Below are 25,580 nucleotides of genomic sequence, written 5' to 3' on the forward strand. Positions count from 1 at the left end.
TGTGTGTGTGTTTGTGTGTGCGTATGTGTCTTTGTGTATGTGTGTGTGAGAGTGTGGTTTGCCAGCCATGTTTGGATACAGTATCTGACGGTGACAGGCTGGAATGTGTGTGAAAGACGAGTTTAAGCTTTCCCTCTCACTCTCCCATGTAGTACACACAGTCAAGCTCAGTCCTTCTCTCTCTTCCTCTCCCTCTCTCTCTCTCTCTCTGTCTCTCCCTCTCTCACGCTATCTCTCACAGGCACTCTGTCTGTATTTCACAATCACAGCGATTTTGCCACAATGGCGAAACATTTTAGCTGTCATTTTTTCTACTTCTGTGTTTGAGTCTTTAAGCCTCCCTCCCTCTTTCACCCTCTCTCCTCACTTGCCTCCTCTTTTCGCTCTCTCTCCCTCCCCTCTTCATTCTCCAACCCCCCTCTCTCTCTCTCACTCTCTGTCTCCCCCTCTCGCTCTCTCAGTCCAGCTCCGCTCTAATTTGTTTGTTTTATATATTCTTTTGTAAGTGGTAAGTGGAGAAAGGCCCGGTTTTCTGGAAAACAAAAACGTGAGCCTGCCGAGCTCCATCGGCGGGGCGTAAATCCTGGCCTGGCCTGGCTTCACTCCGGCTCGGTGTGTGTAAAAGCTGCCCTTGTGCTGAGGGGTCTGTGTTGAGTCATTTCACTGGTCTGTAAGTCCCACACTGTAATGGACTGTGCAGACCCCAGAGAGTGATTTTAAGCCTCTGTACGACCACAGGCCTCAAACAGAAGAGCCCAGAAACATATAAAACACAGCGCCGAGATTTATGAAACACATGAGCAGGGACTCCAGCGCTTTGATTTGTGTCCTCAGTTTTTTATTTTTATTTATAAAAAAAATTTTTTGCGCTCAGTAGACTTTGTTGTTGTCGGACTAATGAAGTAGCTGAACTTGGGAACTTGCGCGTCCGCAAAATGGTCAGTGCGTTCAAGATCGCTAACTGTATGCCTCCGTTAGCATTCGCGAACAGGTTCGGGTGTTCTTGATCCTGAAGAAGCGCCGGAGCGCCTCGCTTGCCGGGCGGGCTTCGTCCATCCCGTCGAGCAGGAGGAGTTCTCCGGCCGGGTTACGGATACGGATGGGCGAAGGATTAAGGCCGCCTATTGTTTTCGGAATGTTGCCAGGGCTTTCGACCTATCGGAGAGTTGGACGCTAAGGCCGGCCGTTTAAGCTGGGTGGTGTCATGTGGGTGTGTGTGGAGTGAAGCTCGGTGGGAGGAAGGAGAAGTGAAGGAAATGGGCGGTGGGATTAGCGGCTAATTTCCTGTCGACGAGTCGGTTAAACTTTCCTGGCGGACGCAAGGCGCAGCGTGTGTGTGTGTGTGTTGTGTGTGTGTGTGTGTGTGTGTGTGTGTGTGTGGGTGGTGTGTTGTGTGTGTGTGTGGTGTGTGGGGAGGTGGCGGGGGGGGGGGAGGTTTCTAATTTTAGCCCTGGCTGGCGCGCTGGCTGCGGGGGAAAGGTGAGAGAGCGTGAAGCGGTCAGTGCGGCGAGGGCAAGCGGCCGGTCAGGAGGAACGGAACTTCCGCAGGAGGACGAGGCCGCTCGTTAGCAGTAGCTGGGCTCGCATTCGTTAGGCGCCCTCTACCTCCACCTCCCCCCCCCCCAAATGCGTTCCTGTGCTTTCGGCGGGGGCTCAGCCGGCTCTGTTTATCTGCCCCCCCCCCGCCTCGCCCCTGTTTGATCCGCGCGGCGTAGACAGATAGAGCGCGAGCCCTCAAACTTTATTCCACAATCACACTTTACACCCTTTTTCGCTTTACCTCGCCAGGAACGGCCAGGCGAGAAGCGTAGCGTTTTCCCCGGGAGAAGAGAGAAAGTACGCAGGAAGCTGAGCCCTGTGGGGTGGGGGTGTGGGGGGGGGGGGGTAAACCTCCTCTTCTACCAAAACATTTCAAAAACTCTCAGCTCCTAAATCCTCTGCGCCCTGCAGGCAAACGAACCCTCGTCACGTCCGCGCGGATGGAGCTTATCAGCAGAAAGCGAAAAGCGGGGCAGGCGAGGGCCTGGGTTCCAGCGGCGTTTGTGTAACTCCGCGCTTTTGTTTGCTTTCCTCTCGCAGTCGGGCGAGCTGAATTTCGCTGATTGCTGAACTCAGCAGTAGATGCTGGGGGGAGATACAGACCGACTTCGGGAGCCGCTGATCGAATCCGGACCCACGCGCTCTTCCACCCGCCATTTTGAGCTGCACAGAGCTGCGACAGCGTTTATTTGGGTGTCCTGTATAAAGCTAGTTATACTTTATTAACCCTGTGGGGTAATTTGTCCTCTGCATTCGACCCATCCTAGCTACTTAGGAGCAGTGGGCAGCCACAGTGCTGGGTCAAGAGCAATGGCAGGAGTGTACCTAACCTGGCATGCATGCCTTTCGCTGTGGGAGAAAACTGGAGTACCCGGAGGAAACCCACACAGACACGGGGAGAACATGCAAACTCCACACAGAAAGGCCCCGACCGGGATTCGGACCGAGGACCTTCTCGCGGTTAGCGCCAGCGCTAACCACTGCGCCGCCACGCCGCCCATGACGGCTGCCGTCGTATCAGACCGCGTGAGGAGAGCGGCGCGGTAGCGGATCGGTTGCGGCACCTCGGTGCTCCTCCGGGCCGCATTACCGCGACGGCCCGCCTCCCCCCCCCTCCCGCGGCCTCTCCGCTCCCCCGCATCGCGCGTGTGAATCACCGCTAATTAGCGACCAGCGGGGCCGAAGGCTCGTTACCATTGTTTACCGCTGTTTTCGTTTCACATGATTAAAAAAAAAATATATATATATATTTATTTTTTTCGGTTGTTTACCGCCAGCCACTGAGGAAATTAATCACAGCCCTGGGTGCGGAGCCGTTTGTTTCCGTCAGAAGAAGACATCGCCTGTTACTGGCGAACGGCGCGTTCGTCCTGGTCCCTAATTAACCACGCCGCGCGCGCCCGAAAACGTCTGCCTTCTGAGCGCCTGCCGCTCGGCGCGTCGAGGACCCCCCCGTGGACGCGCGTCGCCCCTTCAGAAGAGACGAGCCGTACTGTCCTCCACACAAAGGGCCCGGGCCATTAGAGGGGGGGAGAGGCGAGTTCCGCACACCCCCCCCCTCCCCACCACCCCCCACCCTTCCCTTTCTGTTCTGGCCACGAAAAAGATATTTTAAAAAAAGATCACACGCGCATGTAATGCACCGGCCTTTTCAGTCCACGGCCGCCAGCGCTTTCCATTTCCCTCCGTTTTTTTCTGTCCGCTTGTTAGTTTTCTCTGCTAGCCAATAACCCTGCGTTTATTTATTTTATATTCCGGGCCCGGTTTTTTTTTTATTGGTAATTTGAGTTTAGAGCTTCTGTTGCCGGTAGTGTTGGACCCAGGTGAAGGCACTAAAGATATTGCCTGTCCAGCAGTGCGGTCGCTCTGGTGGTTTACAGTGAGCGAGTCTCATCCAGCTCGAGTGCGGATTTCACGCTCCGCAATGCTGCTGTTGGAACAGGAACCGGCTTGTTTGAGTTTCTGCCTAATGCAGCGGGTAACCTGACCCGCGGTGTGTGCTCTTTGTATTAACGCACTGTATGTCAACAGCCTCCCCAACGACTGTTCAGAAAAGCGCCTCGGTAAACCTATAAAAAAAAAAAAAGCAATTTGGTTAAGGAAATCAAAAATTTAGTGCGGCGAGAAGCTGGTGTTTACAGCCTGCCTGTTGTAAAAACAAGCTCGCAGCCCCTGTATGTCTTGCAGGGGGAAAAAATATTCCCTGTTATTATTTAGTGTGCTTTTAGTGAGAATAAGAGAAGCATGTTCGCGCTTCCAATATATGTGGTAATTTTGTGTTTATCCCTAGTTTTCGATGCCTTGAGCTTGCTTGTACCTCTCGTTTTATTTGAGTGGCTCTCAAAATGATGTTTTATATTGAACCGGCCACAGGCACCAATGGATAGTTAGAATCCTTTTTTTTAGGAGTTTCAGTTGTTTGACTTTATTTATTGTACCTTTTTTAGTATTTTTTGTGCTGATTGAATTAGTGCTATATATAGAGATAATAAAAGGTATATTCATTTTCTTGTAGATATCAGCAGGCATAGCAGGTCTTATTCTGCATAATCATCCAAATGTGTGCAGTAAAGTACCTTTGAGATTTGAATTTTATTCTTTTCCATACTTTTATTTGCCTTTTTATTTTCTTCCCCGCGTTCAGAATGGCTGATCATAACCGAACATCCGTCCATGTGCGGTAACCTCGTTAGGTTCCCAGCGCGGGGCTGCCCAGCCCTGTTCCTGGAGGTCCACCGTCCTGTAGCTTTTCACTCCGACCCTAACCCAGCACACCTCACTCAACAGCCAGAGACCTCTTTGAGCTGCTAGTTAGTAGCATCGTGTGCCAAATTCGGGTTGAATTGAAAGCACGTAGATCTCCAGGATCAGGGTCGGGCAGCCCTGGTCTTTAGGGCGCTGGTACGCCGTTCCTCCAAAATTCTTTCTGAAAAGCCGCTCCTCCTTTCAGCTCGGCGGCCCCCCCGCTGAGCTGTGCAGAATTACCGTCTCGCCCGCCGCGGCCAGATTGCAGGCGTCTGATTCGGTCCCTGCCCCGGAGCGCTGCTCCGTCCCGCTAACTCAGCCAAACTCCTCATCAGCGTGACGGCCGCGGCGGGCGCCGCAGTGCCTGAGCCTGAGCAGGAAGTGAGCGCTGACGCCGCTCTCTTTCTCTGGCCCGGGCGAGATCTTTTACCCCTCCGTCGTTTGTGGCGCAGCTCGCTGCCCTCCCCCCCGTTTGGCGGGTCTGGTGGGGGTCCTGCTGGACACGTGGCCATTTCCGTTCAATTTCCTTTAGTGGATTATAAAATTTGGGGAAACGACTTTTCCTCTGCAAGGGGGGGAGGCTCTGTCCTGTTCCTGTGCGATTGCGGCAGGTCGCCATCTCTGAGTCGCTGCCTGGACCGCCACGCTTCCTGCCAAACACCTGCAAGAGGTCGCCGGTCGGCCCCGCAGGCAATTCCCGCCATTTCCCGCGAGTTGCGACCGGCGGAACGGGGGGACACGCAGCCAGCTGGTCCCGGGGACAGAGCTTTGGACGCGGGGACACGGCGGTACCTCCGCCCGGGTCCCGGGGCCTGGTGCCGAATCCCGGCTCTCCCGCGCGTCCGCGGCGGTGTCGCCCTCTAACCGGGCCGCTTGGCGCCCGCGCCATCTGCCCCGGGAACAATGAGAACCCTCGACGCCGCGCGCCGCACGTCTGCCAACACCTCTAATTAAACCCGCCGGGCACCGCCAACCTGTTGATGCCTTCTCTGCAAAGCTACCGCGGCACGACAGCCCTGCGCCGCCGCCCTCGGGCTCATCGGCTAACCTCCCGGGTGTCGCTAATTACCAGCCGCTGGTTTCATTCGAGCTGCCGTTCGGGTCCTGTTGTGGATACCCGTTAGCAGGAAGTCAGGGCTCTGCCTAAAATATCCCCCCAAACGGTCTCGGAGATGGAAGGAGCGGTGGAGTGCTTAACGAGCGCTAATGAATGACGTTAGACCGTTTTAGCCGGATTACATAATGAACCACTTATCCAAATATTAGGCGGTGGCTGGAAAAAGTCGTGCCTGACGGGCTTCGCTGAGCACACTGTGAAGGAAGAGTGGTGCTCCACAGCCAGGACGTTTTGTGCGATAGAAAATCATTAGCCAGGTAACTTCAAAAAGAGGCTCACCCACAGAATTAGCAGCCTGCGGTGCTTTTGTGTTTAGCGCGAGAAAATGAGCAGGACACCAGGAGGCCGAAGTTTCGACGTCTGACGTCTTTCTCAACCGTCTTCCGCGGTTGAAAACGAAGCGCTCCTTGCAGAAGCTGAGAGCGCGGTTTTGTCCTGTCCGGTTCTTCAAGTGCGCTGAATAGCACTTCATTCGTGGGGCTGCTCTTTTGTTAGGTCGTCCTCGGCAGGATTTGTTTAGCCTTTGCTGGTAGCTCCGTCCGTTTTGATGCCTGCTTTGGAACAGCGACCGTGGGAACACAGCAATCCGCGAGTCAGGCTGTAATGTACATTGTGATGTGCAGAGTCGACGAATGGCGCAGAACGACAGCGTGTCGGACGTGTTTATCATTAGTGTGCAATTTCTCACTGACGCGTCGTTCGCTCGGCTGGAAATGGATTCTCGCCGAGAGGCGGGTTCCGAGTCCTCCGTGAGCCGTCGAATTTCGGGGCGAGGCGTTGACCTCGGCCTGCTCGCTCCCTGATTCGTCCGTTTGAGCGTCCTCTCCCTCGCAGTCCGTAAATCGCCCCCGGTCGTAAATCAAGGCCCTTTTCCAGCGCAGGCCCCGGCGGCAAGTTGAGCCATTTGCAGCCGCCGTTCCGTTTTTAGCCGGCCGGTAACCAGGAAGGCAGCGAGGACGCTCGCCTCCCGGCTGAGGGTTTCGAGCTTTGCCGTCTCCGCGTCACGTGACGGGGGCCGCGTTCTCCCGCAGGGGTACCGGCGGCGGGTCGGAGCGGGGACGACGGCGCTCTGATCTTTTACACCGAGCGCCGGGGGTGTTCTGTCGCCGGGGGTGGGGCGGGGTAGGCTGTTTAAGCGCTGAAGATCGCAGATAGTGTCTGACAGGCGGCGGCGGCGGAGACGCGCCACCTGGGTCCCTGTCACTCAGAGACGGAGGCTTCCGGAGAGAAGCGGCGGTGTTTACAGTCTCCAGCCTCCTCGCGCAGCCAGCCGTGACCATGCAGCACATCTGGACGGCGTTAAATACGGATTTCAGAACCGAACCGCGAAAATGCGGACCATTAATTAAATCCCGCCAGATATCATTTTATTGTCTTGACAGAACAATAAGTAGTTCCTCTGGAAATTGGCCATTCTCAACAATTCTCAACAGTCCTGTGAAAACAATTGTGTGTTTTGGTCATCGTTTTTTTTTTTTTTGTTGTTCTTTACGGCTGCAAGCGCAGCTCTTATGTGGGCGCGTGTAAGCGTTCTACGAGAGAGCGTCTGTATGCTCATTATAATTCAGAGTGCTTACCGGCACCTGCATATTTCTCTCTCCCTCACCACGAGCCCCCATATGCCGCTTTATCGCTTAATCTGATGAGCGTAAAATTACTCATTTGGGTTTTGTTTTTTCCCCTCCTACTGTAATTTGACACGGTTGAGTGTAGCCCAACCTGACGATTTGTCACCCAGTGACCCGTGTGTCCTGGCTACAAGTCTAAATGGATTTTTTTCTTTTTTTTACCCCTGAAAGCCCTGCAGTTCATCTGAAGCATCCGTTCCTTGTGGAGTGGAGTGCTCTGTGTGTTTGACTCTCTGTGCTGACGTTTCTTGACTGTAATGAGAAGTGTAGTGTAGAGCCGTTGTCTCTATGGTCAGGGCCTGAATTGTAGTGTACAGCGGTTGTCTCTATGGTCAGGGCCTGAAGCGTAGTGCAGAGCCGTTGTCTCTATGGTCAGGGCCTGAAGCGTAGTGTAGAGCTGTTGTCTCTATGGTCAGGGCCTGAAGTGTAGTATAGAGTCGTTGTCTCTATGGTCAGGGCCTGAAGCATAGTGTAGAGCTGTTGTCTCTATGGTCAGATTCTGAAGTGTAGTATAGAGTTGTTGTCTCTATGGTCAGGGCCTGAAGCATAGTGTAGAGCTGTTGTCTCTATGGTCAGATTCTGAAGTGTAGTATAGAGTTGTTGTCTCTATGGTCAGGGCCTGAAGCATAGTGTAGAGCCCTTGTCTCTGTGGTCAGGGCCTGAAGCTCTGAGATGTATGGAATCTTCCCTTTTAATAACGTGTTGTACTGGGATGGAGAGATATTCACTCTGACCAGAGCAGGAGCTTTTAAACCCTGTGTTTTTTCTCGGGCATTGAAAGCGTGCGGATTGATTCTGCTTAGGGGCCTTGCTCTCGAGAGCGGAGGAGCGCATTGTCTCAGTGAACGGCTTCAGTGCGGCGTGACCTGCATTATCCAAAAGAAGAATCGCCCGCTAAATATTTTAGGACTTTGCTCGGAAGTGCGGGTCAGTTGCTTGGTGACCAACCTGACGATGCAAAAAGGAATTAGCGGTTAGCATTCCGCAGCCGTCAAGCAAAGAATTGGACGTCAACGAAAATGAGACCGCCCTCGGGGGGGGGGGGGGGGCTGACTGACTTGTTTCCGAACCTGCGAGGTGATTGACAGGCAAATATGCGCGCACGAACCTGTTCAAACAACGCAAATTCGAGGACGCTCGATGCGTGACTCGCATGTTAAGCGTCCATTCAAAGGAGGGCATTTGAATTTTTCCCTCCCCATTTGCATGAGCGATAGGCAGACGTCAGAATGAAGCGCTACTGAGCGGAATTGATAACGACAAGCCTGTCACAAGACCGACAGCTCAAAGCTCGGTTTGTCCAGTAGCGCCCGGGACGTTCCCGTCTGCGTTGGCTGTAGCTGCCGCTCCTTCTGGCCCCGCCTCTTCGGGAGAAAACCTTGTCGCTGAAGCACTCGCCGCGATTTCCTGGTTTCCGGGGAAATAGAGAAGTCACGCGATTCGCCCCCTCGTCGAGTCCAGACGTCCGTCAGGACGGCGTCCGGCGGGCGTCCGCGGTTTTAATCAGCCTTCCCCCCTCCCCCCCCCCGCTCTCTGACACGCGTGATTTATGGAGTGTGCGAGTTGGCATTCCACGTCTGAATTCGGTCAGTTCAGCACAGCGCGAGCGAAACCACGTTCCACGAAACCGCACGCTCCTGTTCGAGCGCAGCACTGGACTCGTATCGCTCAGCGTGCGCTAACTTGACTCGTTACTTGGGCTGTGTAAAAGGCATAGGCACCCCAAACTTTTCGGATGTTTCTCCTTTGCGTTTCGCATCGTCACCGACGAATCAAAGCATGCTATCGAAAGTCAGCAGGTTTTTTTTCCCCTCTGCGTTTCGCTTCCCTGGTGTAAATGCTTTCTGAGCTCTTATTTCCAAGGTAACGGGATGTCTTTCAGAGGTTGCTGGGAACTCCGAGCCATCCTTAAATACAAAGAAGGTCTGCGGTTTCAAAAAAAAAAAAAAAAGAATTAACACACTTTTGGCATTAGCCGGACAGCTATCGGTAAAGCCGTATATATATATCTTGTTACGTAGCTCGGAGAAAGGAAAAATCAATGGCGGCTTATTCCTTAATTATCCCTCTGCCAGATAAGTGCACGGAGCTTTCGCTGCGGCCGGCCCGGTGTCTGAAAGACAGAGGCGTCCCCGGCGTCGGGCCCGAACTTATTTTAATGCGGCCGGGTCCGAGCCGGCTATCGACCGAGCTAAGCGGCGGTGATGAGTTTCATTGCTTAATGGCTCCTTCGTTTCTGGAGAGCCCCGGCGGGGGAGCCGGCGGCCCTGCTCCTCCCCGGCTAAAGAAAGGCCGTCCGTCCGTCCGCCCGCGCTAACGCGCCGCAACGCATCGAGAAGCTCATTTGAGGTGTCATGGTGATTTATGGCGAGACTGGCCCTGCTCCTGATGCTCCACAGTCCCAGAGATTTTCTAGCTCTGTGTGCGTAAGGTGAAGCGGCGTGTCCAGCCCCATGACCACCTGTGCCAGTTTGCAACCCAGCAGAATAAGCACAATGTAAACATGGGAGTTTATTCTACATAGCGCGCATAGTTGTTTCTGGCATAATGTGGCTTAAGAGGCCTTCAAAACATGAAAAGCACCTAATTAGGAAAAATTAACAGCTTGTTAAGATTCTGGGATTGCAGTTGCAGTTGGAAGGAAAACCAGCATACGCAAGAGGTCCTCGGGGCCGAGGTTGGGAAGCACTGATTTAGGCCAGGGACTGATCCAATTAAGTCATTAAGCAGTGGACAGGAGCACCTCCAGCGCTCAAGGGCACTTCCTTTAGCCTCCGGCTCCTTGGGTTGCCAGGTCCGCGCCGTGCTCACCCAGCACGGGGGAGTCTGAGCATTAATGCTGAGCATACGGTGCATTCATTATCATGGCAACCTCTGACAGACCCGCTTACGATACAATCATCGGAAAGGGAACGCGCCGCTCGCGACCTCTTCTAATTGAATTAGCGCACTCGAGCCACCGGAGACCACGCCCATAATCCTGCGCGTCGCTTGGCTCCGGAATTTTCTGTGACTCCCGGCCGTATTTAGGTTAAGCGCACTTAGCAGCCTGTGCACGTTCATCCCGGCCCGCTCCTAATCTGCAGGTCTGCACTGCCTGCCTGCTTCTCGTCTCTCCACTCAACCCCATGGCGTATCTCTGCTCGTTTCCCGACTCACACCAGGGAAAGGGAGCGCTTGCACGTTCTGTTTATTTTCCAGCGTCTGTGTACACACGGCGCGTGGCGGATTGGAGCGGTGGGGGGGGGCGGTGGGGGAGTAGGGGGTCAGGGCAGCGGGGCGCGGGACGGGCGCGGACTTCCTGCAGATGGAGATAGCGCTATCGGGGCGCGGAAAGCGAGGCTCTTTGAAGTTCGCGCGGCGCTGACGGGGGCCTCAGTTTGACCGAGCGCAGCCCGCCTCACAGAGAGCCAGAGCTGGCTGCTTTCAGGCCCGGTCTGACCAGCTGAACCGTGTGTGTTTCCCCCACACACTGCAGTACTGCCCATTACATTACATTACATTACATTACATCACAGGCGTTTGGCAGACGCTCTTATCCAGAGCGACGTACAACAAGGTGTGTAACCATAACCAGGAACAAGTGTGCTGAAAACCCTAGAGGGAAGTAGGGTACCAAGTGCAGGGAACGACCGCGTAGTTTAACTTGGACCCTGTAGGTTATTCTGTCCTTATACAGTGAGCTGCAGAGCTTTGCCTTTTCATAGTCTATTCTGTAGTGTGTGTACTGAGTGTGTGTATGCATACACACATGTACAGTACACACCCGATCCCGGTGCTAAGTGCTCTCTGGGTGTGGAGCCCGTATGGCTAGCGCAGGCAAAGCTTGAAAGGAGCGCGTGGATTCATAAAGCTTCAGTCTGTGCCGTGCTTTCTCATTGTCTTTCAGGCAGAGGAAAAGCGCTGAGAGTTTCTGGCCCTGATAAATAATGAAGCGGGTAAATGCAGTGTTGAAAGTGCGGGCCAAGCCCAGAGAGAGGGTGCAGACCCAACACGCTGGCTGCAACCCGGATTGTTGAGTCAGTCAGAAGCTGACAGGTACGCACGCGCAGGCGCACTAGCACGCCCTCCCAGACTCCACCACAGCAGCCAATCACGCTCCCCCGAGCCTCACGCCGCATTGGAATCACCCGAGCCGTGCGAGCTCCGAGGCCTCATGAATATTCACGACCCTGGGAACTATTTACCGGCATGTTCCATAGTTATGGCTCGGTTACGTCATCCCGGTGCAGTATTTATGCCCGTGCGTCTGCGTGTCAGTATGCGCTCGAGTCCCAGTCCGTCTAGCGTATCTTACCGAATCTTAAAAACGGGGGGCGAGCCGCGTCCCGGAGATCTGAGGGCCCGCGCCCGACGGCCCGAGGAGCGCCCCCGAGCTTTCGTTTGGCGCGCGCCCTTTTTTTGGGGGGGTAGGCGGCCCGTCGAAGCCTGAGCGGCTCTTCTGTCATCCGCGGAGCTTCGCTCGCACGTAGCGGCGCTTCGGGTCCACCTCCCGCGCACCGGCGGCCGTCGGGCACGAGCAGACCGGCGAGTCGTTTCCTTTCTCGAGAGCTTTCTTGGCGGTTTTCCCGCGACCGGCGCAGTTTTCCCTGCAAACGACCTCGTTTCGTCCCCGTAGTCGCAACAATCCTGCTGCGTCAGCCCGTCGGCTGATAGCATATTCTGAGCGGGAGGACGGGGGGGGGGAGTGTCAACAAAACATCAGAGCTGCAGAAATTTGGTATTCAGATGGGAAACTTGTCAGTCCAGGGCCATGAGCCATTAAAGAGATTGGAATAACTCTCGTTCCTCGCGTCCAGAGGTCTTCATTGCAATCATATGGAATGTGTAATGGACACAGATACATTCTGTATTAGTATTAGGCCCAGGTATTAGTGCGTCAAATACCAAACAGTGTGCTATTTGGGCTACATTATCGCTGTAGGTGTTTGTAGGTGTGCTACACGTTTATGTGGAAATATGAAGGCATCTCGATGCTTTGCTTTAATGTGTTTGCTGATCAGTGGTCGGGTATGGGAAGTCATGACTCTCCTCTGTTGGTTTTTTATGGCGATCCATAATTCATATCTCCTGTTCGTTTGGTTTTTCATCTGATTGAAGAAGGCAAAAAGAGCTGACGTTTTCTCCCAGCATGCTCTCTCTCTATCACTCTCCCTCTCTCCCTCTCCTCCCTCTATCCCTCAGACTGCTATAACAGTCGTGTATCAGTCACTGATCTTCTCCTGGCCCAACACAAATCGCCGACATCCAAGCCTCATAGCGCTGACATTCTGCAAGCTCGGGAAACGGATACTCGCTCTGTCCTCTCCCAAGCCTGTTAGGGGAAGGCGAAGAACATTTTTATCTCCCCAGCGAAAGGCATTATGTGAGGGATTCAGTTTTTGTTGGTGTTGAGAGGTTGTGTTCTACACAGTGCAGGGCTTCAGTAAGGCATTGCAGCTCCCTGTACGTTCAGTCCTATTCACGGCGCGCCAGCGATGATGTCACTTCCTCTGAGGGCCACAGCTCGCGCGCTTTATCCTCAGTGAACCGGAGAGGTTTTGGCTCAGCGTTAGACCGCGGTCCCGGTGACCCAAACACCGCCGAGAACGCCGCCGTGGCGGAGACCCAGCGCCCCGCTCCCTCTGCTGCGGCGGGAACAAAGGCCCCCGCCAGCCGGGGCCCCGGCGCGTCTCCTGGATCCCGCCCCAATCCGCTTTATCGCCCGCGACACGCCGCCCCCGGCGGGGCCCGCGGGCGCCCGGCCGACAGGAAGCCACAGCCCCTCCTCCCCTCCTCCTCCCCTCCGCCCCGCCCCTGGCACCTGTCCTCCGTTTGAGCGGCGCAGACGACTCCGTCGCCTGGCAACGGCTACGCTACGCTAACCAGGGAAATATGCCCGGCTGCCGTTAACCTCTCCACCTGCTTTCCTTAGGCCCGCCGTGCGCCCGGCTCTCTCCGTCTCTAATTTCACATTAGCTCTGTGGCAGGACGAGCGCGTCGACAAAGCCGTCTGTCTCGCTAACTGCGACCGCGCGCCCCGGTCGGTTCGGTCATCCTGTTCCTGCGCCGACCTCACGCGGTAACAGGCGGTTCCCTGTTCTCTGCCGGCGCGATAGAGACGGGCTGGGTGGGGGGGGTCGATTCCCCGGCCCGCCCGCCCCGTGATGCCGATACGCCGCGTGCCTCCGGGCGCGTCCCCGCCGTCGCGGCTGGAACGAGTTAATTAAGGAGAGACGCGGCGGCGGGCCGAACGCAATCATCCCCGTACCGCACGCCGCCTCTGTTTTCCCCCCTTTTTCAATCAGTCGATGCGAACCCGCGCGTCGGGGGAAGATCATTTCCCTCCCCCCCCCCCCCCGCCCTTCCTATTTTCGCGGCTCGGTAATTGATGAGGAGCGGGCCGGGAAAGCGATGAGCTGTCACGGCGGAGTAGCGCACCGCGTTCCAAGCGGCAAACCGAATTTCCTCAGAGAACGCTGGAAGGACACGGCATTTAGGATTCGCCTGCGTTTCCTGCTTTTTGAGACGGGGCCTTGTCTGTGTTTGCCACCCTCCTCCCCCCCACCAAAAAGGGCAAAGTCCTGACAGTGTTGTTGAGGGTAGATCGTGACCCAGATTCATGTCATTTGTGATGTCAGTTCCTATAACAAGACGTGACATCGCAAATGACATGAATCATGAATTGGTGTGAAATTGTGCAGTAGATTGTGTACTGTGCAAGGAGGCTTTACTGGTATGCCAAGGACATAATAAAGTAAAAGGAGGAGTTGTGACCCAGAATTACGCCACGTGATGTCACTTCCTGTTATAGGAACATGAAGATACTCGTTTTTGTTTGTGTGAAATTGTGCAGTAGATTGTGTATTGTGCAAGGAGGCTTTCCGGGGATCCTGAGGACAAAATAAAGTAAAAGGAGAAGTCGTGACCCAGAGTTACGCCATGTCTGATGTCACTTCCTGTTGTAGCAGTGCTCTTTTTTTGCGTGTGAAACTGCAGTAGACTGCATACTGCTCCAGGATCCTGCACTGGGATGCTAAGGACATAGGAAAGTCACGAACTAAGTGGCAGAAATGTGCTGCTCTGTTCTCAGAGAAGTTAATCCTCTGCATGCAGACGGCTTCGGGAAACACTTGAAAGTTTGGAGCCGCTAATCGCAATCATCCAGAGCTCGCCTCCGGGCTCGGTCGGATCGACCGCGCGGTTCAGCCGCAGTTAGATCGCGGTCGCCGATAGGCTAATCAGGGAGCCGGGGTGGGGTGGGGCGGGGCGCGGGGTCTCCGGGCGTCCCGTACTTAGCCTGAGTGAAAAACAGAAAAAGAAAAGGCCTCTATCAGCCGGGTCCTGCTGCTTCTCTCTGATTGCGCTCGGCCTTGAAGCCCCGGCTCCTCGATGAATGGATGTCCTTGTGTGACCTACACAGCGTGCCCCCCCCTCCCCTGCCCCCCCCCTCGTCGGCTGAGCCCCCTTTCAAAAGGCGCTCTGTCCCAGCGTGGGCTGGCTGAGGAGCGGGGCTGGAGAGGGGTCTGGTGGCACTTTGAGAGCAGCAGGACCGTCTGTGTGAGCGAGCGCTGATGGATGGGCCTCTCTGCCTCCTGCTTTTTGAACCGTGAGCCGGGGCTGATGTAGAGGCCGACGGGGGGAGCGCTGGCCGCGGAGGAGGAGGAGGAGGAGGAACAGAGAGCAGGGCTGGTGGACACGCCCACACTTCTCTCCCCACCAATCACCATTAAGCTAATCTGCTAGTTAATGCACGACCGCTATACCCTCCACCAATCACCATTAAGCGTGCCGCTATTTAACACGCCCCCGCTACTCTCCCCACCAATCACCATTAAGCGTGCCGCTAGTTAATGCACTTCTGCTAAACTTCCCACTAATCACCATTAAGCAAGCTGCTAGTTAACACACCCCTGCTAAATTCCCCACCAATCACCATTAAGCGAGCTGCTAGTGGACAAACCCCTGCTGTACTCATCACCAGTCACCTTGGAGCAACCTACTGGTGGACACACCCTGTGCACCAGTCACCACGGTGATAAATGGGAGAGAGCTGACAGGCACCTGGATCTGTCCGACGGGTCAGATTTATAGAGCTCTGGAGCTGCCCAGGCTTCCTCCGGCTGTGTTATTTACTTTTTTTTGACAGAGTGTTGCACTGGCTGAGAGGCTCTGTCTGGATACAGTGCCAGCTCTAGCCCCGCCCCTCGGCGCCAACCCCACCCCTCAGCCCCAGCTTCATATCCCAAAAGCCCGTCCTCGTGACCACCCTCACCCCAGCTTCATATCCCAAACCCCCCTCACTCAGCCTCATAGCCCCGCCTCACAGACCCAATCCCTCCCCTCAGCCCTGGCTTCATAACACGTTCACCCCACCCCCTCAGCCTCAGCTTCAGCCCAGTAGCCCCGCCCCCCCAAGGCCCATAGCCCCGCCCTTCAGACCTGTTCTCTCCTGTGGAGCCAGCCCTCCTACCATCTGGAGTACAGCCTCTGTACTATTCCGTCTCTCTGCTTTTCCTCTCAGTCTTTCATTCTCCCACTTTACTTTCTCTCATTATTCCTCTCTCTTTTAGACTCTCTCTCCCTCTCTTACCGTCATTTAATTCTCTCTCGCCCGCCCTCCCTCGCTTTACAAGGAAGCAGTCCTTCCTACTCTCTCTGATGTATTTGCTTTCACTTTGCATCTCTCTCTCCCTCTCCCTGCACTCTCTCTGGTGTGTTCTTAGTAAATTAGCTGGCAGAGGAGTGGCATTCCCCACACACACACACACACACACACAGGCACACAACACACACACACAGGCACAAACACAGGCACAAACACAAGCACACACATACACACAGGCACAAACACAGGCACACACACACACACAGGCACAAACACAGGCACGCGCACACACACGCACACACACACACACACACACTCACACACACTCACACACACTCCGCACACACATCACACACTCTGCACACACAAACACACACACACACACACATGCGCACACCCTCTCTCTCTCTCTCTCTCTCTCTCTCACACACACACACACACCCCCCCTCTCTCTCTCTCTCTCTCTCTCTCTCTCTCTCACACACCCACACACACGCGCACACACTCCGCCGGCCCGCAGTGCTGACTAAAGACAAATCCCTCCGAATTAGAGCGGTAATTGCCTTGAAGTGCCCTGTCGCAGACGTCGGCGGCAGCTGCCCGGCTGTGATGTAGCGCTCGGTGCGGCGCGTCCGCGGTGCCGCCAGGCTCGCCGGCGGGGTGGGGAGCTGGCCTAACGCGGTTAAAGGGAGGCCGGGCCGGTAAAGAGCCTCAGCCAGGGCTCCCTCTCCCGCTAACAGACAGCTCTAATTCAGTTTCATGGCGCGGTGTTAGTGTTCATTAGGGGAAGGGACTGACTCCTCTTTTCTGATTTGATTTTCTTCCCCACGAGGCAGTGCTGCTCAGCGCCGGGCCCGCCAGACCCCCCCCCATGCCCGCTCACCCCCCCCGCCCCCCTCGGCACGGCCGGGAAGGCGGGACGTTCGTCAGCCGCGGCTCCTCGATGCGTAAATAAAGCGGGGCCGCGCGATTGGGCGCTGCCGTTTAGCCGTGCGGTTTGACCTCCAGCGGCGCGTTTCACGGTCGCCGCGCTCCGCCCGCCCACTCTTCCCCGCCCGTTAATGCCTCAGAACCGCGTTCGGCTCCGCCTCCCGCACGGCGGCCGCGTCCCGCGCCAGGGAGCGGGAGCGGCGCGGACGGCGAGAGAGGCGCCAGAACGACGGCACGTGCCGACGCCCGCGAGAGAATCTCCGGGCACCTCCGGAACATTCTGCGTGTTCTGGAATCACGCCCCTGAAAGTTTGGGAGAATATCTTTCAGGTCACGTCACTGAGCTCGAGGAAGCTAACGCAATTAAAGCTAACGCAATTAAAGGCCCCCCCCCCCTCCCCTTAAAAAAGTGTGCCTCCCCATTAGCTTCGGAACAACCTGACCCTGCGCTAATGTTTAACAGACTGAGAGAGGCCCCCACAGGTAATGCATAACAGGCGGAGAGAGAGGCCTCCACAGGCCTGTTAGGCTCCGGGTCCGTCGGCTGATTAGTGCCGCACTCTCTGCTTCGCGTTTGCAGCGGAGGCTAATATCAGATAAGTGCTGGAGTGTGAAGGAGGTGAGGGGTGTTTTAATAATGGGGCATTACTTATTCCGTTCACTCACAGATCACACTTAGGAGTGTCGGTGCTTCGCTCTAAATGAGCTCAAATTAAAAACAGAGAAGAAAGTAAAGTTAAGAGAAGCTGAAGCGAACCGCCTTAAATAGGCTCTCATGAAGAAGAATTAGGACGGAACAGCTCTGCCTGGTTCTTGCCCCTCTCTTGGAATATCGGCTGTCTTCAGCCACCCCTCCGCCCCCCCCCGCCCCCCCACTCTGCAGAGTGTGGTTTCCTCCCCGCCACTCAGACGTCTCCTTTAAATTTTCCAGCATCAGTCCTGCTGGTCCAGTCTGTTTCCTGCCATCTTTATCTTCAGAGATGTATGTGGCCCCAGTGTCTTTTGGGAATTGCGGTTTTAACGTCCTTTCACGCTGTGTGGCTGACACTCGCATGGAGGAGCTGGTTGGGATTAAGCGTGTTCACATTGCATGCTTAATGCACACTTTATTATTAGCATGATGAATTCATCCTCTGCATGTTTACAAATGCAGCGTTAGGCTATATTTTACTTTGATAAATATGTATTGCAGTATTACATATTCATGCGTGTGTACATGCAGTATAGCATCCATATTACTATTTATGTATCCATTTGTGCAGTTATCCATCATTTGCTTTTAACTAACTATCCATCATTTATACTGGAGGAATTGTAAGTACATCGTTTACGGGCGTAACGACAGCATCTGGTTACACGCCTCGTACCCTGAGCACAGCGCCACTGTGTGGAACTAGCTTCAGCGGCCTTTTGCTGTGTAGCCTGTGACTGTAGCTGCCTTTTGCTGGGAAGCTGTAGCTGTAGCTGCCGTTTGCTGGGAAGCTGTAGCTGTAGCTGCCTTTTGCTGGGAAGCTGTAGCTGTAGCTGCCGTTTGCTGGGAAGCTGTAGCTGTAGCTGCCTTTTACTGGGAAGCTGTAGCTGTAGCTGCCTTTTGCTGGGAAGCTGTAGCTGTAGCTGCCTTTTGCTGGGAAGCTGTAGCTGTAGCTGCCGTTTGCTGTGTAGCTGTAGCTGTAGCTGCCATTTAATGTGTAGCTGTGACTAGCGGCCTTTCTCTGTAGCAGTAACAGTAGCTGCCTTTTGCTGTGTAGCTGTAGCGGTATCTGCCATTAGCTTTGTAGCTGTGACTAGCTGCCTTTTGCTGTGTAGCTTTAGGACCTGCAGGAAGCTGTGCTTCCTTACAGGGCTGCCTGCTGCACACAGGCCGTTGGTAGCTACTGAACAGTGATAGAGTCTTCATACTGCTCTGGGACCTGCCCCCCCTCCACCGCCACCACCCCCAGATCCCTACAGCGCCTCCCTGCACTCCAGCCCTCACCCCCACAGGTCGCAGGACGGCTGGGTACGGGCCGGGGGGGGTGGGAGCGGGGGTGGGATAGGTCAGAGCCGCTCCGAGTCCCTCCCCGCAGACGAGGGGGTGCAGAGCAATTTAGGCCCCGTCCCGCGAGGCGGCCCAGTCACCCTGAGACAGCACGGTAATTCATCTTGTTTAGCTGTGTGTCCCGCACACCGGCCCTGCTGGTCCCCATCCTTATCCAACCCCCCACACACTCACACACACAAACGCATATACCTGTACACACTCACACACTCACACACACACACACACAAATGCATGTACCTGTACACACTCACACACAAACACACACACACACACAAACGCATATACCTGTACACACTCACACACACCACACACACACACACAAACGCATATACCTGTACACACTCACACACACACACACACACACAAACGCATATACCTGTACACACTCACACACACACACACACTCACCACACGCACACAAACGCGTGCACACAAACAGACGCACACACATACACACACACACATACACACATGCACACAAACAGACACACACACACACCCATAAACGTGTGCACACACCCTTAGACACATATACACGCACACATGCGTACACACACACAGACACACACACACACCCAGAACCAGTGTCCTGCTCGCTCTCTCCTCCTTCACAGAAACCTGGCGGCCGAGCACAACCCCCCCCACCCCCCCTCGGAACACCTGTTCTTGTGTTCTTTAATGCGATTCAGCACGTCGGGGTTATTTATAGCGCCTTTCTCTTTCCTCACCCCTTGAAAAGCGTCACGTCCAATCCGTCCCTGATCCAAACAGCCGTTTTTTTAAAGTTAAGTTATTCACGCAGATTGCTAGCCTGTCGGACCGCTCATCGCCGTCCGCGGCGGAGGAGCGAAGAAAGCAGTCAAGCCTCGGTGGGACGCGGTGGGACGCGCTGACACACGACGGCTCGCCGCTATCTGCCGCCGCGTTGAGAATACACTCACACCCTCACGCGCTGTCCACCCGAGGGCTTTTAATCTACCCCGGGCCCCCGCCGGCGAGCCTGCTGAGTTTAGGACAGGGCCCCCGCCGGCGAGCCTGCTGAGTTTAGGACAGGGCCCCGGCGTTGTCCGCGTTTACGTTCGCCCGCTGCGCATGCACGCGTGCGTATTAAAAAAAAAACCGCTATGGCCTTATTATACGGCCGCGTCGTTTTTTCGCGTACGACTCGACCGCCATTCGCCCGTGCTTAAGCCGCGCGTGCGATGGTCGCCCCGGATACGCCGCCGCGGCGTCTCTCCATCTCCTCCGCTCCCCGTCTGAGGCGGCTTGTTTAATTGGTCGGTAACCCTCGGCGACGCTCCGCTGAGCGATTGCGGCCGAGGAGCCTGTTTATTTATTTATTTATTTATTCGGCCTGCCCCGGGTTTTTATTAAAGACGTTAATCAAACAGACTGGACGGGATGCTTAGCGCTCCGGCTGTGCGCCGACGCGGGAACGCGGCGAATCGCCATGACGACTTCAGCGCGTTGCGTTTTAGCGAGCGGGTCTTTGGGTTACTTTTCACAAAAAGTCCTCTGCAGCTTGTCCTAAAAGTCGCGGCGCGAAAAACGATGGAAGTTTCCGGAAGCTTTCTCCAGGAAGCCCTCCTTACCTACTTCGGCGCGGTGCGGGGCGAGTCGGGGGAATTCCTCGCCCAGTTTCGCCGGACGGGTAACGGGGCGACCTTGCTCCGAGGCCCCAAGGACGAGGACGGAGTCTCGCCTGGCTCTGGAAGCGATTTACAGAACTCTCCCAACGCTCACCTCACCCCCCCCCCACCCCCTTCTCGGCCTACTTTAGGGAACCGGGCCCCGAATGAGACTCATCAGAGCGAGCGGCAGGCTGCATTCCTACGCGGAAACGGCGGGTTTCTTCGCGGCGGCCTCGTTCACGGCCTCCTGCTTAGAGCCGTCTCATCGTCTGGGCCGTCAGCCGTTCGCATGGAGGGGATTGAGCCATTCGCACTGCCGTCATTACTCCCTGCTCCCTTTCACCCTTTCATTAGTGTTGCCATGGAGCCCTTCCTGTCGGCCTGCCTGCTGCTGTCGAGGTTCAGCTCCAGAAGCAGCGCTATGGGGACTGTCCCCAGGAGTGACTGTATTCTGCAGTGTGTACCTGTCCCCAGGAGTGACTGTATTCTGCAGTGTGTACCTGTCCCCAGGAGTGACTGTATTCTGCAGTGTGTACCTGCTGGTGCACTGTGGGGACTGTCCCCAGGAGTGACTGTATTCTGCAGTGTGTACCTGTCCCCAGGAGTGACTGTATTCTGCAGTGTGTACCTGTCCCCAGGAGTGACTGTATTCTGCAGTGTGTACCTGCCTGTGTAGAGATTCAGCTTCAGTAGCAGCACTGTGGGGACTGTCCCCAGGAGTGACTGTATTCTGCATTGTGTACCTGCCTGTGTAGAGATTCAGCTTCAGTAGCAGCACTGTGGGGACTGTCCCCAGGAGTGACTGTATTCTGCATTGTGTACCTGCCTGTGTAGAGATTCAGCTTCAGTAGCAGCACTGTGGGGACTGTCCCCAGGAGTGACTGTATTCTGCAGTGTGTACCTGTCCCCAGGAGTGACTGTATTCTGCATTGTGTACCTGCCTGTGTAGAGATTCAGCTTCAGTAGCAGCACTGTGGGGACTGTCCCCAGGAGTGACTGTATTCTGCAGTGTGTACCTGTCCCCAGGAGTGACTGTATTCTGCAGTGTGTACCTGCTGGTTTAGAGGTTCAGCTTCAGTAGCAGGACTGTGGGGACTGTCCTCAGGAGTGACTGTATTCTGCAGTGTGTACCTGCTGGTGTAGAGATTCAGCTCCAGTAGCAGCACTGTGGGGACTGTATTCTGCATTGTGCGTCTCACACTGGCTATTGTGAGACTTGAAAGCCGGACGCAAATCCCTTTGTAGAGCCGAATCCGCTTTGCACACTTCACACCGTGACTGTTACTGTAACACTAGGCTGCAGATAAACCGTGCGTGCTCGTGTGTGTGTGTGTGTATGTATGTATGTATGTATGTATGTTAGTGTGTGTGTGTGTGTGTGTGTGTGTGTGTGTGTGTATGTATGTTAGTGTGTGTGTGTGTTTGTATGTATGTCTGTATGTATGTTAGCGTGTGTGTGTGTGTGTGTGTGTGTGTGTGTGTGTGTGTGTATGTATGTTAGTGTGTGTGTGTGTTTGTATGTATGTCTGTATGTATGTTAGCGTGTGTGTGTGTGTATGTATGTTTAGGTGTGTGTGTTACACCCCTCCCTTCTCCGTCGCTCTGCTCCCCCCCGTGTTTAACAAGCGGGATTTACGGACGGGCCGCCGTGCAGAACCGCCCCGGTGCCGGTGAGTGATGGGCGCGCCGATACCATCTCCCCCCCACCCCAACCCCTAGAAACATCCGGCATGCCGCGCCCCGCTATCTCTCCCCCCCGCCGCCCCGCCGCAGAGCCGTCACCTGACACGTAATTACGGCGGGTGATGTGTGGGGCCCGGGCCGTATATCAGCCTGCGCCACCGCGCCGCTAGCGCGTCTCAGTACCCGCGGCGCACAGGCCCACGCCCTGGAGCGCCATCACTCTGCCTTTCGTAGAAGGATGTGACCTCTCTTCCCCTCCCCCCCGCCCCCGGCCTCCTCTCCCCCCCTCCCCTCCTCTGTAATTTGAAGGATTGGTGTCATGTGCCCCCGTCCTCAATAACACGGGACGGGACAGGCCGGGGGGGGTTTTTTTTCTCCCCCCCTTCCCCGACATGAAATATGGAGCACATGACATTGCACTTCGGAGTTTGGCGGGTGCCCTTATCCAGATTACTTTTTTTTTTGTTTTTTGGAAACCATTGCTGCTGTTTCCTGAATCAATTGGGTTAAGCGGCTCAGGGACACGGGCTCAAAAACCGATTCGAGCCCACAGCCCTGGGAGTTTGGCCAGTCTACCCATAATGCTCGGTGGGTCTGCCTCGTGCTTCGTGAGCGTTTTCTCATTTTTCTGGCGGGCAGTATTGACGGACGTCTCATTTCCGCCATCTGATGGGTAGGGCTGTGAGGCCTGGTGTGAGACGAGGGAGAGGCTGGGGGTGCGGGGGGGGTGGGGGGGGGTGGCGATGATGCGTTAAGCAGGAAGTCAGCGTGCTCGGGACAGCCCGCTGGCCCTTATCTGATCCAGTCATATCAGCAGCCTTCAGGGTCCGTCCTGCCCCCCCTTTCAAAGGCAGAGCCGTCTCACTGTGTCTGTGAGGGAGGGGAGGGGGGCTGGCGTGTGTGTGTGACTGTGTGTGTGTGTGTGTGTGTGTGTGTGTGTGGGAGAGAGTCAGTGCATGAGGAGTAACAGCATGCAAAACCTCGAAAGGCGAGCAGTCCAGTGTATGTGCGTGCATGTGTATATGTGTGTATGTGTAAGTGTGTGTGTGTGTGTGTGGGAGAGAGTCGGTGAATGAGTGAGCAAGCAAGCATGCAAAGACTGACTGACTGAGCGAGCGTGCCAGTGTATGTGCGTGCATGTGTATATGTGTGTATGTGTAAGTGTGTGTGCCAGTGAGTCAGTGAGAGAGAGTGTGAGAGACTGACTGTGGTCGGTTTGTACACATTCTGGTTTTCGTAATCAACCCTCTCTCTCATCCTCTCAAATCGTGGCTCGCCTCTCTCTCTCTCCCCTGCTGGTCTGAAAGAGCCGTTTGCTGACCGAAGTTTCTCCCCCCCCCCCCTCCCGCAGGTGTACAGGAAGAAAGCGGTGGAGCTGGGTGAGAGGCTGCTGCCGGCCTTCAAAACCCCCACGGGCATCCCCTGGGCCCTGCTGAATATGAAGAGGTCAGACCCTGCCGGCCTGCTCTCTCCGGCTGAGCTGAGCTCTTTCACTTCCCTCCGCTGCCTGAGGCTGCCTTCACTAATCATTAGGGCTCATTGTTCCCCGTTTCTACAGTTTCACCTAAAAATACCCAGATTTTAAAAAGGAGCCTATCGAATTCCACCCTGATTTTATGTTTTCACGCGTTTTTAAAAAGTTGTTCCTGTTTGTGTGAGATTAGGCATGTAGTGTCCTCCTGTGGCGAAATTGACCATTGTTAAGCTCCGCCCAAGTCCCGTTCTCCTTAGTTACTGTTGCTAATTCCGTCAAGCTTTCGCTTTGGAAGGCTTGTTTCCATAGAAAACCCACTGAGGGGGACCCGTCAGTTATATTAGCTTGTATTTGTGGCTCCTGATTGACTTTATCAGATTGAACACAGACTACCCCCTTGTTAATCAAGCGATTCCTTATTTTCCTGTCTAAGTACATAGACAGTTATGTATGTGCAAGCTTGCTTTAACTAGTTATTTCCTCGACGTGACTTGAAAAACAAATGCTTTAGTTCGATCAATAAGTTTCACATCAAACGATTTCCTGTGTCATCTTAGAGGATTTACACCCTTTTTTGATATTCAAAATCAACAATAAGAATAAGAATAAAAACTGAAAACAATGAGCCTTACCAATAATACACCAGCACTGACTCACTGCTGCCCCTACTGGAGCGCTGACGCACTGCACAGCAGCAAACCGCTTACCTTCCACGACTTCTGTGCACAGTCATAGACCACAATTACATAATAGCTGTTGTTTTGCTTTTACTTTGTTTTTTGTTTGTTTTTTTTGGGGGTCAAATATCAGTGAGATAATGCATTAGCAGCCATGTTCAAAACTTCTGGAATGAATAAGTCAAACTGACACAAAACTGGAGCCCTTCGATGAGATTTGACTGGTGAATTGTCTGCACTGTCTGTGTTTCTGTTCCAAACACACAGTGAGGATTAGTCACGTCAGCCTACAGGGTAACAGGGTTCTGAAACACAGAGTGAGAGAGACAGTTAAGGTGTGTGTAAGTGAGAGAGACAGGGAGAGAGTGTGTGTGTGCGCGTGTGTGTGTGAGAGAGTTTAGAGTTTAATAAAGCCTTTAGTGTTCCATTTGTTTTACATTGGTAGTGGGTTAACCTCAACTGCAATACTCAGTCAATACATCTCAGCCATTTTCCCTTTTTATGTCACAACAAACAAAACTCATACGCTTTGCATGGCCAGGGCAAGTTAAAAATAACCTAATTAAGTCAACTACCCATCATCACCAACATGGCAAAGAACCCCTCCAGCGCCCCCACCCAGACAGACAGTGTGGGAGAGAGAGTGAGACAGTGAGAGTGTGACAGGGTGCAAGTGAGTCAGAGAGAGAGAGGAAGAGAAATAGTGTCAGAAAGATTGCGAGGGAGGGAGGGAGGGATTGGGGGAGGGAGGAAGAGAGAGAAAACGAGGGAGACAGCTAGACAGTGTGTTAGAGAGTGTGTGGGACAGTGAGAGTATGACTGTGTGTAAGTGAGTCAAAGAGAGAGGATGAGAGATAGTGTCAGAGAGATAGTGAAGGTGAGAGGGAGGGAGAGAGAGAAAGAGAGAGGGAGGGAGGGAGGGAGGGAGGGAGGGAGGGAGAGACGGCAGCACAGCACAATGAGGAACTGCAGCCAGTTTTAGCCTGTCCCAGTCGTCACATTGCAGCATCCCACATTCACAGCCCTTCCATTTCAGGGCCTTATCAGTCATTCCAGAGTCACATGCTCCCTTGGCTCTCCCCAGTCTGTCCCCTGTCACCTGACCACAGTCCCCACCCCCCTCAGTCATCTGTCCCCTGTCACCTGACCACAGTCCCCACCCCCCTCTCAGTCATCTGTCCCCTGTCACCTGACCACAGTCCCCACCCCCCTCTCAGTCATCTGTCCCCTGTCACCTGACCGCAGTCCCCACCCACCTCTCAGTGAACTCCCTAATCTCACTGATGACAGCGTTCAGGCCTTCTCAGCACATTACAACCACAGGCCTGATTTTCAACAGCTAACGTTCAGCGAAATTACACTCTGTTGATTGGTAAGCTTTTTTTCATAAACCTCGTTAGTTTCCGAATGTAAGTTTTGAAAAATCTCTGAACGGGCCTGGGGGGGCTTGGGCGACCTTGCCGCGTTTCGCCGGGTTCGTTTCCAGTCCGTCTTTGCAGCAGATTAGGGTTTTGAGCCGTAATGGAAG

At 54.6% G+C, this 25,580-nt stretch overlaps 1 protein-coding gene across 1 annotated transcript in view; it reads left to right on the plus strand.

Annotated features, from left to right (window-relative positions):
- Positions 1–25,580, plus strand: part of man1a1 (mannosidase, alpha, class 1A, member 1) — a 122,449-nt gene that overhangs the window by 67,165 nt on the left and 29,704 nt on the right. Inside the window, exon 5 of the mRNA XM_064340144.1 lies at positions 23,253–23,347. Coding sequence (XP_064196214.1) covers positions 23,253–23,347 — 95 coding nt within the window. The remainder of the gene's footprint in view (positions 1–23,252; positions 23,348–25,580) is intronic.

Source organism: Anguilla rostrata, chromosome 6 (assembly GCF_018555375.3).
Source record: "Anguilla rostrata isolate EN2019 chromosome 6, ASM1855537v3, whole genome shotgun sequence".
Classification (NCBI taxonomy): domain Eukaryota; kingdom Metazoa; phylum Chordata; class Actinopteri; order Anguilliformes; family Anguillidae; genus Anguilla; species Anguilla rostrata.